Source organism: Fringilla coelebs (genome assembly GCF_963513975.1).
Source record: "Fringilla coelebs genome assembly, chromosome: 11".
Lineage (NCBI taxonomy): Eukaryota > Metazoa > Chordata > Aves > Passeriformes > Fringillidae > Fringilla > Fringilla coelebs.
In genome coordinates, this window is record NC_140037.1 from 14,627,167 (window position 1) to 14,642,395 (window position 15,229).

The 15,229-nt window shown below is 45.9% G+C and overlaps 1 protein-coding gene across 2 annotated transcripts in view; it reads right to left on the bottom strand.

The window, feature by feature from the left end:
• GRIA3 (glutamate ionotropic receptor AMPA type subunit 3) overlaps positions 1-15,229 on the bottom strand; it is a gene marked incomplete at both ends in the record, with an annotated part of 139,793 nt that continues 124,564 nt past the window's right edge. The window contains 2 exons of one of the 2 annotated variants that reach the window (XM_084212879.1): positions 1-246; positions 2,367-2,481. In XM_084212879.1, coding sequence (XP_084069005.1) covers positions 1-246; positions 2,367-2,481 — 361 coding nt within the window. The remainder of the gene's footprint in view (positions 247-2,366; positions 2,482-15,229) is intronic. The other variant, XM_084212880.1, reaches the window with a different exon arrangement.

Here is a 15,229-nt window from a genome sequence, read left to right on the forward strand (position 1 = left end):
CTAGATTTTCACACTTTCTGTGCCGTACACATTGTAGCCTTCCCTGTAGGTAGCATAATTCTGGGTGTTGGTGGCAGGAGCAGGTTTGAAGTTCTGCGTGTTCTTGGTGAGCTTCATGCGCTTGGACTCGGCCCGAGACTTGTAGCAGAACTCGATCAGAGCCACCATCATGGCCAGCCCCAGGCCTCCCACAAGGATATAGAACACGCCAGCAACATTGCTCAGGCTCAGAGCGCTCGTCTTGTCCTAAGAGAAACCAGCCACGCTGTTAGCTCTGCTGAGGGCAGCAGACAGACACACAGACAGACAACAGGCTGTTTGCATTAGGCCTAGCTGGAATAGCTACACTCATGGTGTTCAGGGTCTGGCCCAAGGACCAGGGCTGTCCCCCCATCCCCGCAGCCCGGGGCTGCACAGCAGAGACTGCTCTGCCCTCCACCCTGTGCTGGGTGAAAGCCTGGCTGACTCCAAGGCAATGAGGTTTTTATGGCCACTGACTTCCCCAGGCCTTTGGTGTCCCAGAGAGAGGTTGCCTATGGCCGAGCATCCCTGGTAGCAAAGGCACTGGGGGAAAAGTTGTGCTGGTGGCTGCATAAAACAGCAGGATTTACAGAAGGCCATGACAAAACTAGAAAAAGAAAAAGCCAAACCACTACACACTTGGGTTTGGTCAATTTAGGTAAAATTCTTGAGATGCTGCTGAACTTAAATACCTTTTTTCAACAGTTAGGAAAAAAAAACCACCCTAGAAAGATGGTCAGTTACTTAGAGGTCAAGTAGCAGAGCCCTGAGCTAAACTAGCACCTTCTGGAGAGTGAGTTATTGAATGAAACCAGACAATGTAACACAAAAATCATTGGTCAGGGTTTATCTTCCTTCAATACATGTCAGATGGGGGAGACGCTTGCATTTTTTAAAACAAGGTTCTGGAATAGTGTTAAATAGAGCTGCAACCCTTCTGCTGCTGCATGGGTGGGTGGCTGTGGGCAGGAACAGCTCCTGGCTGGCACAGCTGGCTGGGCTGCCACACCACACTGGCTGGGGTGGACAGGCAGGTGCCAAAGAAGTTTGTCTGTGCCCAGAGAAGGCGCTGCTGACAGAGCTTGGTTAACGATTCTCTCTAGGGAGAGCTAAATTTGCATATAGAAAGAGTAAAATATGATTTACCTTGTAAGTGTCTGTTTCTCAGACAGTTTGGATACATGTGGTTGTAGCAAACAACCTGTCATTTACACTAAAGATCTTAATCATTTATACCTCTTTTTGATCACAGTTCCCTTTGGCAGCTGCCGTGTGCTCAGATATCCCATGATCCCAAATTTATCTGACACAACAGCTACTGGGCTGTGCCCTAAGCAACTTCCAGTCCTACTGAAATCGATGAAATTTTATTATTGGCTTTGCTGGAACTTGAAATTGTCCTCCGACACAGAAAGGGTGCTCTGAAATGATAGTTTTCTGTTTGAATGATTACAGAGAGCACTTCCAAAGGCACCAAGGGAGTTAGGCACTCAACTGCGACTGATTTCAGCTGGAGCTGGATTCCTTCTCCTCCTGGTGCCTTTGAAATTGTCCTTCACTCCAACAAGCCCAGCACTTTTACAGAGGCATTAAAAAAAAAAGTCCTCCTTTTACCTGAATGGTGTAAATAAATATTCTACTACAATTTAAGAGTGCAGCTACTGGGCCAGTCCACCTCAGGGGTGGGACTGCCCTGAGGTCTACAGTGGTCCTGCATGAGGCTGGACAGCCCCACAGCACAGCTGGTGGACAACAGGACAGTACAGCAGCAAAATGGTTCAAAGCAGTATAAAAAAAAATATACAGTATTTAAGTAATGATTAGTATTTTTAGATTTTTTTAAAAAAATCCAACCAATTTTAAAATGAATTGGAAATAGGGCAGGAAAGGTTTTTTCCTTATCAGCTGTCTGTCCTGAAAATTTGTGCCCTTAGCAAGCATGTGACCGTTTCCCAAACTGACATGTAGAGAACCTAAGTAATAATTTTGAAACAAAAATGGTTTTTTTTCAATAAAAATAAGAAAAGTTGCTGGCCTGAATAATAGATAGTGACTGTGCTGAAAGTGGCACATTTAAATGAAGACACCAGCTTGGGAGGCTTTGGGGACTTCTCTTAGCATCTTTCTAGCAAAATACTCACACAGTGAAATATACTTACAACTACTGTCTGTTACTGCACATAAGAAAAATGCTGTCATGTTCTGAGACTTACTTATTTTTTTCTATTCTTTTCTTTCAACCTTCAAAATGTAAATAGCAATTTTTGAAAGTCATTCTTGGTATAAACAAACAGTGGGTCAAAATGTGATTGCTAATCAGTACAAAAAGACCTTCAGCGACTGACCTTACTTCCGGAGTCCTTGGCTCCACATTCACCCTTATCGTACCACCATTTGTTTTTCAGCTTGTCTAAGATGCCTTGTTCACTGAGTTTCAATACTGCAAGGTTTACAGGAGTTCTTCACGTGGGAAATAACATAAATAACATTATATTATGTTATTTTATGTTATTCAATCTTTAAACTACTTTAAAACTATACAAAGCGATAAAGCAGGGTTCCTGGCCACAAAGTATTTACACTGCAGGCAACTGGATCATCCCCTTAAGTTAACGCTAGAGCATCTCTACATTACCAGGTCCTGCCCATATCGCTTTGAGTAATCGGCACTCACTGTTAAATGAAGGCAGTAGAAACAAAGCAAGGCCAATCTCCCACTTTGGTGTGCCACAGGCACTGGCAGTAGCTTTACACATCTGGTGGGTTTGATCCAGCAGGGCCCCCCTATTGCACTGACAGACAGAAGCCCCCACCCGCCCACTGGGGCTGCCCACGGTGGAACAGCGCTCGGAGCCTCTGATCCCGGCAACCCTGCACCTGGAGGGTCTCTGTGCACATCTGCAAAGCAAAAACCCCCAGGCTGGATCCCTGCAGGGGGATTTTGCAGCCATCACAGGATTTTGTGGCCATCACAGGATTTTGCAGCCATCACAGGATTTTGTGGCCATCACAGGATTTTGTGGCCGTCACAGCCACTTCCCCCCGTGCTGGCTTCTCCAGCTCCCGCGGCTGGCGCTGCAGGGGCTGCGCTCGGAGGCACCGTGCTCGGCTGCACTCCCTGAAATGCTGCATCTCCAACTCCCCCAGTCCAGGGAACTGCAGCAGAAAATAAGCAAATGCAGACCTCTATGAAGCAAACTGATGAATATGGAAATGCCGGCTGAAAGTGCCCAGGGTGGGAAATGTTGGCAGGATAAATGGAGTTGCTGACTTGTGCTGCCAAGAGCCCACAGCCCAGGGGGGCTGAGCTCATCTGCCCTTTCCATGTGGGAAAGCAGCACCTGAGGAACTCTTGGTTAGGTTTTGCCATTTCCACTTCCTCCTTGTGTGAAGTCTTGGTTTTTTTCCTGCCTGTTTCCATCAGACAGGCTCCCTGTGTAAGGCACATCTTGAGTTCCTGCTCCTTCTTGAACAGCTCTGATCCCTGCTCCACAGCCATACAGGGCTGAGATCTTCTCCCCAGCAATGCTGTGCCACTTTGCACAGGATGGCACCAGGCAGACAAGTGCACAGCCTGCTTTGGGTCCATTCAGGCCTGCTCTCAGCAGAGGAGACTCGGGAGATGCCCACGCCTGCCCCAGTGCCAGCCTCATGTCTGGCTCTTGCTGCTCTCTGCCTTTCTCCCACCCCTGCCCTAAGTGTCTGACTCTCTGCAGAGCAGAAGAGACTCAGGAGAAAGAGCAGCAAGACCTACACAAAACACCTTAAATATAAGCTAAATTGCACACTGGCATTTAGGGAAACATCCCCAGCCTGGGAGGGCTCACAATTCGAAGCAACAGGAATGGCTGAGCCCTGCCAAGCCTGGGGCAGGGCAAGATGCTGGAAGAAGTAGCAGGGAAAGAAAAGCCCTGTTCCCTCATCTGCCAAGAAGCTGCTTTTGGGATGGCTGTGAGATTGTTGGTGGCTGATGCTGGGAAGAGCTGCTCTCAGAGATGCTCCGTGTCCTTTGGCAGGAGGGTGGCAGCCAAGCCCAGGAAGCTCATGGAGTATCATGAGAAAAATGATCGTATTCAAGAACTCCTGAGCTGAATGCTCCATGGCTGCTCCAGCATCACCCTGTGTAGTGTCACCCAGGCCAGCAGGGAGGCAAGAGCAGGGGGAAGCCATCAAGGTGGGGCCAACTGCTGGTCCCAGTGGCAGCACTGCCAGCACCGCCTGCAGAGCTGCCTGGCTGTCCAGGCAGAGGCAGCACCACTCTCTCCTGGCCTGCACAGGGCTCAGTTTAACACCAGCCAAGACTTTATTTTTATAAAATGGCTATTTTTAAGCGGCAGCTGTAATCTAATTAAGTATCAATCAGGTCTGGCTGTACACACGCAGCTGGACACAGCCAACGGGTGGCAGTGACAAGCCACATGAGACAGACCGTGTTTGCTGGCCCGGCACCGGCAGCAGGCAGAGCTCCTCCACCAGGAGCCAGCGGCATCCAAAACAGCCAGCTGTGCTGCAGCTCCGCCTGCATCCTCCTGCAGGTGGGCTGCAAAACACTGACTGCAAAGCACGGCCCAGGCCCTGCCAGCACCCCGGGGCTGCAGGGAACACTCCTGCCCACTTGGTTACAGCGATGGGGAGCAGCCAGGTGCTGGCCCAGCCACCACCACTGACCCTCCTGGGCAGCTGGGCTGTGTCGAGAGCCCTGGTGATCCCCAGACGAATGCACCACGAGCAGCTGGGCATGCCTGCAATGCCAGCCAGCGAAAGCTCAGCGCCTTTACCTTCCCCTTACAAGCCCCAGCAGAGAGCAGGGTGAATTATTGCTCAGAGAACAGTACTCTCATTTTGAATTTCATTTAAAAACTGTCCAATTTGGAGAGATTTTATGCAATACATCTCTCAGCTTTGAAAAGCATTGTGCGGCTGAGGATACACAAACAATAGTAAGAAGGTTATAAACACCTTTCCTCCTACCTGCATATTTTATTGTGCAAATTTTCCCTTCCCCCCAGTCCTATTCCAAACACTATTTTTAATTTGCATGCCTTTGTAAACCCCATACGGAGTACTGAGAATTTGCATAACATCCAATACATTATAGATTAGCTTTCACAACATTATACAGTATTGGGAAATGAGGAGGCTTAATATGCTAATTAGGGTGCTTTATTTTTTTAAAGCCAAGATTGCAGCTAATTGTGCACACACAACTGCCAAAAAAAAAAAAAAAAAGAAAAAGTAGTAAACTAAAATTATCTTAACTAAACAGATGGGAATTTGCCTAAACTGCGGTTTTCATTATCATTTGTCACAGTCCTGTTTGCCAGGTGAGGTACCAAATTCCCTCAGCCTGGGTAGGAGAGAGGTGATTTGGTTTCATCAAAGTCCTAAGGAACCATTTTGCCTGCTTCCAGGAAATAAATCCCAAAACCTCCCAATGCATGAACTGTTTCCTTTGCAGCAGGATTTGAGAAACCTTATCGTGGGAGAAGGCATGATGCCTCTGCAACCCCTGGTCCAGCACTTCAGGAATGCAGTATGAGCAGGTGCAAGATGGAATCCTCAAATCCCAAATTCCCAAGCTAAGTAAATATATTGGAGAGGGAGCCTGGTTGGTGATGCATTTTCCCATTGCTCATCTCTGAGTAGCTGTCTAGCCTGGTTCAATTTAACAGTCAGAGTCAGTCATGGCTTTGGCTGAGGTTCTGATGGAAGTGCAGAGAGCCATGTCTAGATCCTGGCATTTTTCACTGAGTGCTCAGCAGTGCCCACGGAACACAAATCCTCTGTGTCACCCCTCAGGTCACACCCAGCTGGTCCCAACAGTGTCCCTTGGGCAGTGCCAGCACCCTGCCTGTGCCAGCCAGCCCAAGGCCACCAAGCTGCAAAGTGTTCTGATGGTTGGTATAGGAGGAATTGCAAGGTTCTTCTAGGAGTGATGGCTGCTGGGTCCAGGAAAGGGATTTGTCATAGCTTATCCTGGGACTACTTGACTGAGAGGGGATATTTAGAATTGCCTTAGAGGCAGAGGAATGAAGACACCAAATAATTTGTCTGAGTCCCATGGGAAAGCTGTGTCACCAGCCACCTAATTCTCTCACTGTCCTCTTCAGAGGATCATTTCCTCATTTTCTGGGAGTCTGTCTCAAAGGACTTCAATTTCCTTGTAGTTTTCTTGGGATACTTTCGTGCTTTCCAGTTTTTTGGTTTTTTTTTTTAAATTAAGTTGTTGTTGTTGGGCTGTATTGGATATCCTATTTAGACCTCGGCCCTTTCCTAGGTGGTTTCCACTGTTTTTCCGTGCTTCAATTTATGATGCGATAATTTTTCATCTCTCCTGTGTGGTTTCCAGACCTCTCTCTGTTAGCTTGGTTGCTTTAATAGAAGTAAAATGTTCAGAGGTTTGAGAGCTTGTGTTCTCTTGTTGTGCTCTGTATGCCAAGAAAATGAGATGAGGCCATTTGGATCAGGATGTCAGCATTTTGGATTCCACAGGATGGTATTCTTGTCCAGAAACTTGCAGTGTTTTCTTCCTTCCGATAACTGAAGGATTTTGTTGTTTCCTTGCTTTTGCTTTTCATCCACTGTGATCTGAATCATCCACGCTTAAACCTGTGAGGTTGATTCTCTTGGGCAGCTTTACCAAACCTTTCTAAGATTTTTTTTCTACAAATGACTGGAAGACTTGAGTTTAGAGAAACAATACCAGGAGCCTCATAAGGGATAGTACTGACCTTAGAGGGGAATTAAGCCATCTGCAATGGTTTTTTCTTTTAAGAGCAGCATGACTGTAAGATCAGTGCCCACCTGTTTTACAGACTTTACAGATACTGCCCCAAACACGATTTTATACCTTGACAGAAGTGAGTTTTATTGGTGTTTCAGCTGTTTCATTTCTCTGCCACCCTCTTAGGAGAGTCCATTCAGGTGCTGGCAGCATAACCTTCCCCTCTTCAGCCATCAGCAACTGCTAGAAAACAAGCTGTGTCAGTCTTCTTCCAGATTTAATGTCACACCATCCCAAAGGGGACCTCTTTTTCCTTCTGCTGTGTGGCCCTGGGGCCTCCTCCCTGCTGCACTTCAGCCTGGGTGCAGAACACCAGACCCAGAAGCTCTCTGCACCCTTTGCTGCTGGTGGCCCCAGAGGACGCGATGATACTGATGGAATGAACTGATTTTTGAAAAACAAACTCATTAAAATATCACCCCTGAGCTGCATCCCCAAAGCTTCAGGTTCAATTTAAGAACTTGGGCCACCTCTTCTCAAATTCAGGAGGCGTTACAGCACTTTGTCATGCGGGTTGATCCCGTACAAAACATGGCATTGTTTCCAGGCTGAGTATGTTCACCATGCAGATGCTCTTTCTCAGAAGAAGGGGCTGCTATGTGCTCTTTGCAAAGCATTTATTACATTTATATTTCATTATTACCCACCTTCTATTCATGCAATTAATATAAAAAAGAGAGAACACAATGACTCAGAGGCCATCCACTCTCTCCTATTCTCTTTGAGACAGCCTTACCTGTCTGAGGGATTTCTTGCCTTGCTTCCTCTTACCAAAGCCCCAGTTTCAGGTTAGTTGCAGTAAATGTTATCTGCACTGAGAAAACTGGTGGTGTTTTAGTATTTCTTTCCATTCTTTCTGGCCAGAAAAATCTTGAAGTAGAAGACAAGGAAATTAATCGTCGAAGAAGTAGATCTTTATTAGTCCCGAAAGTGGGAAGGTAGAACTTCTGACCCTCTCAAATTATAAATCATAACAGGTTTTTAGTGGTGTGATTAATGGCTTTTTAGGTTTATTGTCATGATTTCACCTGCACCTATTTAAAGAAGATAATCCCAAACCAGAGGCTCCACCTACTGCCATCACTAGCTTCTACCAGCTTAAGACACATGTCCAGCAGGCTGCAGTCTCATATGACTGCAAAGGCTTGCCAGGCTGCTCCTTTTGGCAGGTGGGTTCCAGTTACTGGCCATCATGTTTGTGTGCTAGTGCTGTAAACAGGACCCCTTCCTGAAGGAACTTGGACTGCAGTGAAGAATCTGAGCAGTTTCTTGGAAAAGCACTGTTAATTTATGAAAAGAACATTGCGATCTTGCCAGGAAAGGGCCGTTTTCCAGGAAAGATGCCAGTGTCTTTGCAGCCAGTGTTTGGTCCTCAAAGTTGTAGCAGGTGATACAAGGAGTCAATGACCACTAGAGGTGAGAACCAGGAACAGAAGTCCCTTTAGGACTTGAACATCTCACCCAACAATTTGCAGACTTTTTTCAGCTCTGTCTAACTGGTGTTTGAGTGGCATGAAGTCTCAGCAACACTGTAGTTATGTTTATTACTTGCAATCTAGAAAAGATTTAAGTGATGATTGGAACAGCTTTGGATAATTCACATCCCATTCCATGCTCTAATGGATGTAATATAAATGTTATACCCAAACCCAATCACTGCCAAGGACAGTGAATGAACTCGGCAGACGGCACACTGTTCCTTTCAAACCAGACGAACCATTGCTCAGAATTCATTTAGAATTTTTAGATGCAGTCTTTCAGAAAAGCAAGCTGTAAAAGTAAAGGTGCAACAAGCAAGGCTCTTCAAAGCAACAATCAAAGGGCTTCCTCAGGGTGGCACAGGATGGGGAGGGCAGTGCATGGGCTGCCCTGGCACCTCTCACTACTTGGGTTTTACAGCCGCAAGTGTTCCTTCACTCACCATCAGCTGGTTCCTGATTTTCTGTAGAGTATCAGGTGTACAGTATGGCATTTTCACGACAGTGTTGCTTGCAGCATCTTGAGAGTCCAAACATGGCTTTTTTAGGGGTAGAGGGTAAAGAAATCATCCATGAACTTGAAGGAAGACCAGAATAACATTCAGCATTGAGAGCTCCTCTCTGGTCTTGAAAACATCCTCTCTTCTTGTGTGCCTGGGGCTGTGGCTCAGGATAGCAGAGCACAAGGTGCAGCAGACCTGATCAGCACTTCAGCCAGGGAGGGATGCCCAGCTGGCTCAGGAGATGTCAAACACTGGGCAAGAACTCCAACCACTGCAGCCCCACTGCTCATGAGTGGTCCCTGCACAGGAGAGCTCCACAGGCTTCTGCAGGGCTACTTGGCCAGGACATCCATGTCCCCAGCATCACCCTGGGCCATCTCACCCAGCAATACAGAGTTCATTCAGAGGTGAAGCTAAGCAATTTAAGGCCAGTGGCAGTGGGGATCCTTCTCACAAAAGCAGATGGATGCTGGCTCCAAGCATACAGCAAATATGGTCACCAGAACTGTCCTTGGCTAACAGACCTCCCTGTGTACTTAACATTGCAGCTACCACAATGCACAATCCTGTGTGGCCCTCATTCATTTTTCCCAGCAGTACAACAGCAGACAACCAATTCCTCTGGCTGGAGAAGTGTCATGGAAATGCAGGCTCACATCACTTGGGATGCAGCACTAACAGCAAAGCTGCTTGCTATTCCCTGTGCTTGGTAATGGCCCTTTGGGTGCACAGGAGAAGTGAAATTGCAGTGCCAAAGACAATCCCTGGGCTCTGGCTGTGTCACACTGCATGGCATAGAACAGCTGTAAATCTGGTCTAGTATCTGGCTAGGCCAGATTTATTGCTGATTTGTGGCATCAGAGCAACAGAAAGCCACAGGAGGCTTCTGGCAAATCTGTCCCTCCTAAGAGTCCAAATCTGTCCTTCCTAATGAAAGGTGACATTCTCCCTCTGCATCAGTGCTGCCCTGGCCAAGCCCCATGGTCAGACCAAGGGCTCAGCCTCTGCAAAGGGCTTGTTACCCTCCAGTCCAAATCTCAGTGATGTGAAGGAGGTGAGAGGCCAGGGTGGTACCACGCCTTGGTTAGTACATTATAAAGTGTTTTTTTACTTGTTTATCATTAAATAATAATAAACTCATTTTATAATTAAATAATCCCTGTTGGTTTTGCCTAATCCTTTTAGTTTAGAAATCTGACATATTTGGAGCACTCTCACTTCTACAGCAAGAAATGTCTTCCTTTGTTTCTTATGACCAGAGCTGTTCCTTATGAACATTCCTGGGATTGCCGACATCAGCACAACCCAACCAAAACCATTATAACATCAAAGAGCTCAGATGTTAAACACTTGGGTTTCTAAAATCCACCTCACAGCATCAGAGAAAGGCAAGAAGAATAAGGTGCAAACAAGTAAGCATTTTCTAAATCCAAAATGCTTCCTAAAATCCTCTTGAGCAGAACTACTGAAAACACTGAATTAATTGTTCCTGCTGGTGTCACTGGCTAATCCCCCCTAACTTCAGGGAAAGTACAGAGGGCAGCTTGCTGTAGACATGTGGGACATGCCACATGTACCATGCTCTGAGAGGCAAATACCTGAAGAGCACAGAGATTACAGAATAACAAAACATTCTGAGCTGGAAGGTACCCACAAGGACCAATGAGTGCAGCTCTTAAATGAAAGGCACATACAGGGATTGAACCCACAATCTTGGTTTTATCAGCACCCTGCTCTGACCAACTGAGCTACCCTCAGTGTGACCTGAACAACGGCACCACTGCCTGGCACTGCTTCCAGCCAAGCAGAGAAATCCCTCACTACCACACATCACACAGAACCACCAGCCTTCCCTGCCCTGCTGGCAGGAGGAGAGGAGGTGATGCTGAATGCAGCCTCCAGTGCTGTTGGCTGGAGCTGAGTGGGCCAGAAGGCAAGTGGCCACTGCTGCATCCCTGAGTCGCCTGCACAGCACAGGGCTGTGCAGAGACTGACAAAGGCAGAAATCAAGTCCAGGCTCTCTGCTTAATTTGACAGGATACCATAAAAAACAACCATCTTGGTATCATTAAAATATAAAGATAGAAACAATCTAGGAAGACACACCAAATCCAGAACTACTCTCTAGAGGGCATCGCTCGAGGTTAAAGACCCATCTAAATCAAATAAGGCACTTTATTCCCCCAAGCTGTATAAATCCCAGCCTGATCTGTAACTATTGAATGGACTTTTTGTCAGATCTTGTTACTGAAATAACTTCTGAATAGATACAAAACCTGTGGGTGAGTGCATCATCCAAGGGCTCTGCCCTTGCTCAGATCAGATCATCCAGCTGCCTGCTGCAATTTACCAATTTAGCAATGTCTCTGTGCCATGGCTTCATGTTTTGTGACACACCCACACTGAGGGATGGGGAAGACTTTGTTTGGAAATGAGTTCCTTGTCCAAACCCAGTATGTTTGTTTAAAGACTGTTGCCTGGTACCTCAAGCAGGAGTGAAGAACCCTGAAAATACAGGCAAAAACCCACATGGTCAATCCCTGTTCTTTCTTGTCAATCACTACTTCCTACCTTCTGTCTCAAAAAATGATCTTTGGTATTCCACACTGAAGATTCAATAGTCAATGAAAAAATGCAAAAAGCACTGGGCATTTCTTTTTAAAATAATGAGCCCTTGATTGCTCTTTGCTACCATTTCAGACCCACACCACTTTTTCCCTGCCCTGTGTTGCCAGCACATTTCCAAGAGTCAACATTTGAGGGATTGAAATGCTTTATGGGTGGGCAGAGGAAGGGATAAAAGGGAAAGCCATCTAGTTTGGAAAGACAAAGAGCTTGCACAATTAGAAAATTTAAAACTCAGCACCTCAAGCCCTATATATCCCCCAGTGACCTAAGAAATATGCTGCATGTCGATGGCTGGGGTAGTGCTTGGAGGCAGAGCAATAAATCCCCTGGCAGAGGATGCTGTTTTTCCTCAACAGCAGAGCCAGCAGCAGTTCCCTTTGCTCAAGGCCCCAGGGTCCTGAGTGATGGTGAGGAGCATCCTGGGGCTGCAGCTCCCTGGCTAACAGGGGATGGATTGAGCTCCTGCTGAGCACTCAGCAGCTGCAATAGTTGTCCATACCAGAACTGTTATAGTCTCCATTACTGGGCAGGAGTAACCTGCCATTACAGGTTGAAGCGTCCAGTTTATCCTTGTGGAATGTGAAGCGTTTTTCCTTTGGTCACCAGGTATACATTTTAAATTTGGGTGTTTGAGCACATGATGTCATTCCATCATCTACAGACACTCTGTGCACACCTCTACAGAGACAGAGGTGTTACCAGCTGAGGCTGCAAGTTCTTCTCCTCTCTGCAGAGTCTGCAGCCTGTGTTTGGCAGCAGCAGTGTCTCTATGAAAGAATATTTACATGTTTCACAAATGTAGCTCTAACAAATTAAACTCTGTACTAACAGGATCATAATTTAAGAGAAGTGCCAAGTGCTAATGCAATAATACAGGCTGATTGGATTAGGAAACACAAGCCATAACAAGCCACTGCAGCTCGTTCACAGCAGTGCCCGATACTTGGGGTACAGATGAGAGGGTGGAAGAACAGCAAAGGAGGGCAGGTGTCCAACATCGCACTCAAACCTACAACAGCTGAAAGAGCAGCATGGACCTTTCCTGCCACTGCTTGGGTCCTTTCTAACCTGGATGGTACGAGCAAGAGACTCAACTTACCTTGCATGCTGGCTATCCCCTCACCTTCTCTTTCTCTTGTCTCTAGGCACATCCATTTCCCCCCATCTTAATTTTCCTCTTGAAACGGCTTCTTCTGTGACTCCTGCTCTTGGCTCCTCAGCAGGCTGCAGGTGGGTGCTGCTTAGTCCAAAGGCTAGTCCAAAGACATTGGAGGAACAGTTACATTGTGTACAGAAGCTAGAGGCGTTCAGCCCATGGTTACAGCGCCAGCAGCACACAGAAATCCACAGAGCAGCACCAGTGCCTGTGTCCGCGTGAGCAGAATGCTGAAATGCTAGAGTCACTTTGAAGAAGAAGAAAGGCATTTACTTTTCCCTTTGTATGTTAAATGACAGCAGCTACTATTAAAGAGAAACAACCAAGCCCAGACCCCCAGGGAGACATACAAAGGAAGGGCCCTGCTCCTGCTGCTGGGAGCTCCACTTCCAGCTGCTGGTTTTCCTTTTTTCCTTTTCCAGCACCACAAAGCCTTCTGCCTTGACTTTTCCCATACTGATACTTACAGTGCAGGATGAATGACTCATGTAAGCAATCTATGGAAATTAACTCTCAAGCACCACAGATATTACCAAAAGGAGTGCACAATTAACAAGTCTTTAAGATTTCTTGTGGCCATAAAGGCAGGAGCCCCAGGTCTGCCACAATTAATGCTGCATAAACAGGTCTCCTTGCACACTCAGGTCTTGAGTTGGCTTTGGCAAGGCAGCAAAGCCAGATCTCCATGAAGGTTATGCTGGCAAAACTAAACAGTTCCAAATTCTTGCATGCCACTGGTCCTGACTCCACCAACTCCTTCCCAGCGTAGGCAACCTGCTCTTCCCAAGTTATTGTGCTGTTTCTCCCAGTTCCATTTCCAGGAAAATACCCTCAACAATCTGCACAGCAGCACAGCTACTGCTGCTTCTGCAAAGCAGAGCAGGCTCTCTGCCCTTCTTGGCAGTGCTCTGAGATGCTTCAATGAACTCCTAGAGCATTAAGACTTCATCACTGCCACAAAACATACACAGTATTATTTCCTAATATGCTATAAAGTAATAGCTGTCAATTAAACCAATATTCTGGTGTCTTCCTTTCAAAGCATTATTTTGCTTTGTCACTAATTTGCACAATACAGTAATTTCGTATTACTTTCCCAGCTCTGAGCATGAATTAGCTCTGTGTTACTGTCACTGGCTCTGATCAGCCATTTTATCTTTTTCCAGCTCATAACACAGGCCCATAGTATGGATGACAAGGAAATTCATGCTGATGAACATAATTTCAAACAAATGGCTCAAATAAATCGTGCTGCATCTTTTGAAGATAGCCATTTCCCCAAATGTTCTCTTTTATGCACGACGTGTTTGGCAATGGTGCTCTTTAGGCATCAGGTATCATCTAAAATAAAGCATAACAGATTTCTTCTAAAAATATGCCACTTAAAAAAATTATGCTGCAAATGCTAACGGCTGTGCTGAAAATGTATCAAACCAAAACAGCACACAGACACGGGGGAACAGATCCCATCTGCTAATGGCCACACTCACAGCTCTGAGGGTGTTGGGAATGGGACATTGTATGGAGCACAGCTCTGAGGGCAGAACTCAACTAGCACACTGGAAAAGTAATTCTATGATTAAAAAGAAACAATTGGAAAATGAAATAATTTACATTGCATGTCATTTCTCTGATGTAGTCCAAAAGAGGTATCAGCCTAAAAAAGAATATATTAAAGAAATTAAGTCAAATAATTAGCAGGGAATCTTGGCAGGTAAAGTTGATGAGAAGTTGCATTCAAACATTCTCCTTCCATGTTGGTTGTCATTAAATGTTACCATGAAGGTATAAGAATACAAGAAATTTATCAACGGCAGAACTATGGAAATTTATCTTAGCAGGAAATTGTTCCTGTGCTACTGAATAATTAGTTTCACTTAAGTCACTCAGGCTGTGACTGCCATCTGCATCCCCTTTTGTCTAACTCTTGTTAAATCCCTATTCAGCCATAACTCAGCTCCAAGATTATAGGACTGTATAATAAACAAAATAATTAGTTTCCAAACTTGTAATACACTGCAATATATTTCCTGGAATATGTTTTTTTTACAACTGCTATTTTGTATTCTCTCATGATTGAGAACTCAGCTTGCATGTATAAGAGCATTTGAAGAGAAGATAATTTTGCCACGAGAGCTAAGTGAGTGAGTTTTGATGCACGTACCAGAATGTCTGCATCAGCCAAGTCAGCCCACATGTATTGACATGCATCCCAGAGAAATTATGTATGGATGGAGCATATTCCCCTTCAGACTTGTTAAATAAGGACCACTATCGAAATTGGGTCATTTCCTTTGCCAGGGCAGTAGCAACACTGGCACCCTCTGCTCCACACCAGCGCTGGCACAGACTGGTAGCACTGAAAACCAGACACGTCAGCTGTGGCCTTTAAAACAAATTCATTAAAATGGCACAATCTCTTTAGTCCTGAATTATGAGTGAACCCCAGGAGCATGGAATGCCCACAGGCCTCACCTTACACTCTGTATAAACCAAAAATTCAAAGCCTGCAGAAAGCCAATTGAATACCTTTTCTCTTTCCCGCTGCAAGACTCAAAATCCTTGTGAGAACTGGAAGTCACTGTTTAATTTTCCAGCGGCGGTGAGATACAGTAACAAGGAACTCACAGCTCAGAATGATTCCTGTTCCAGCACGGGC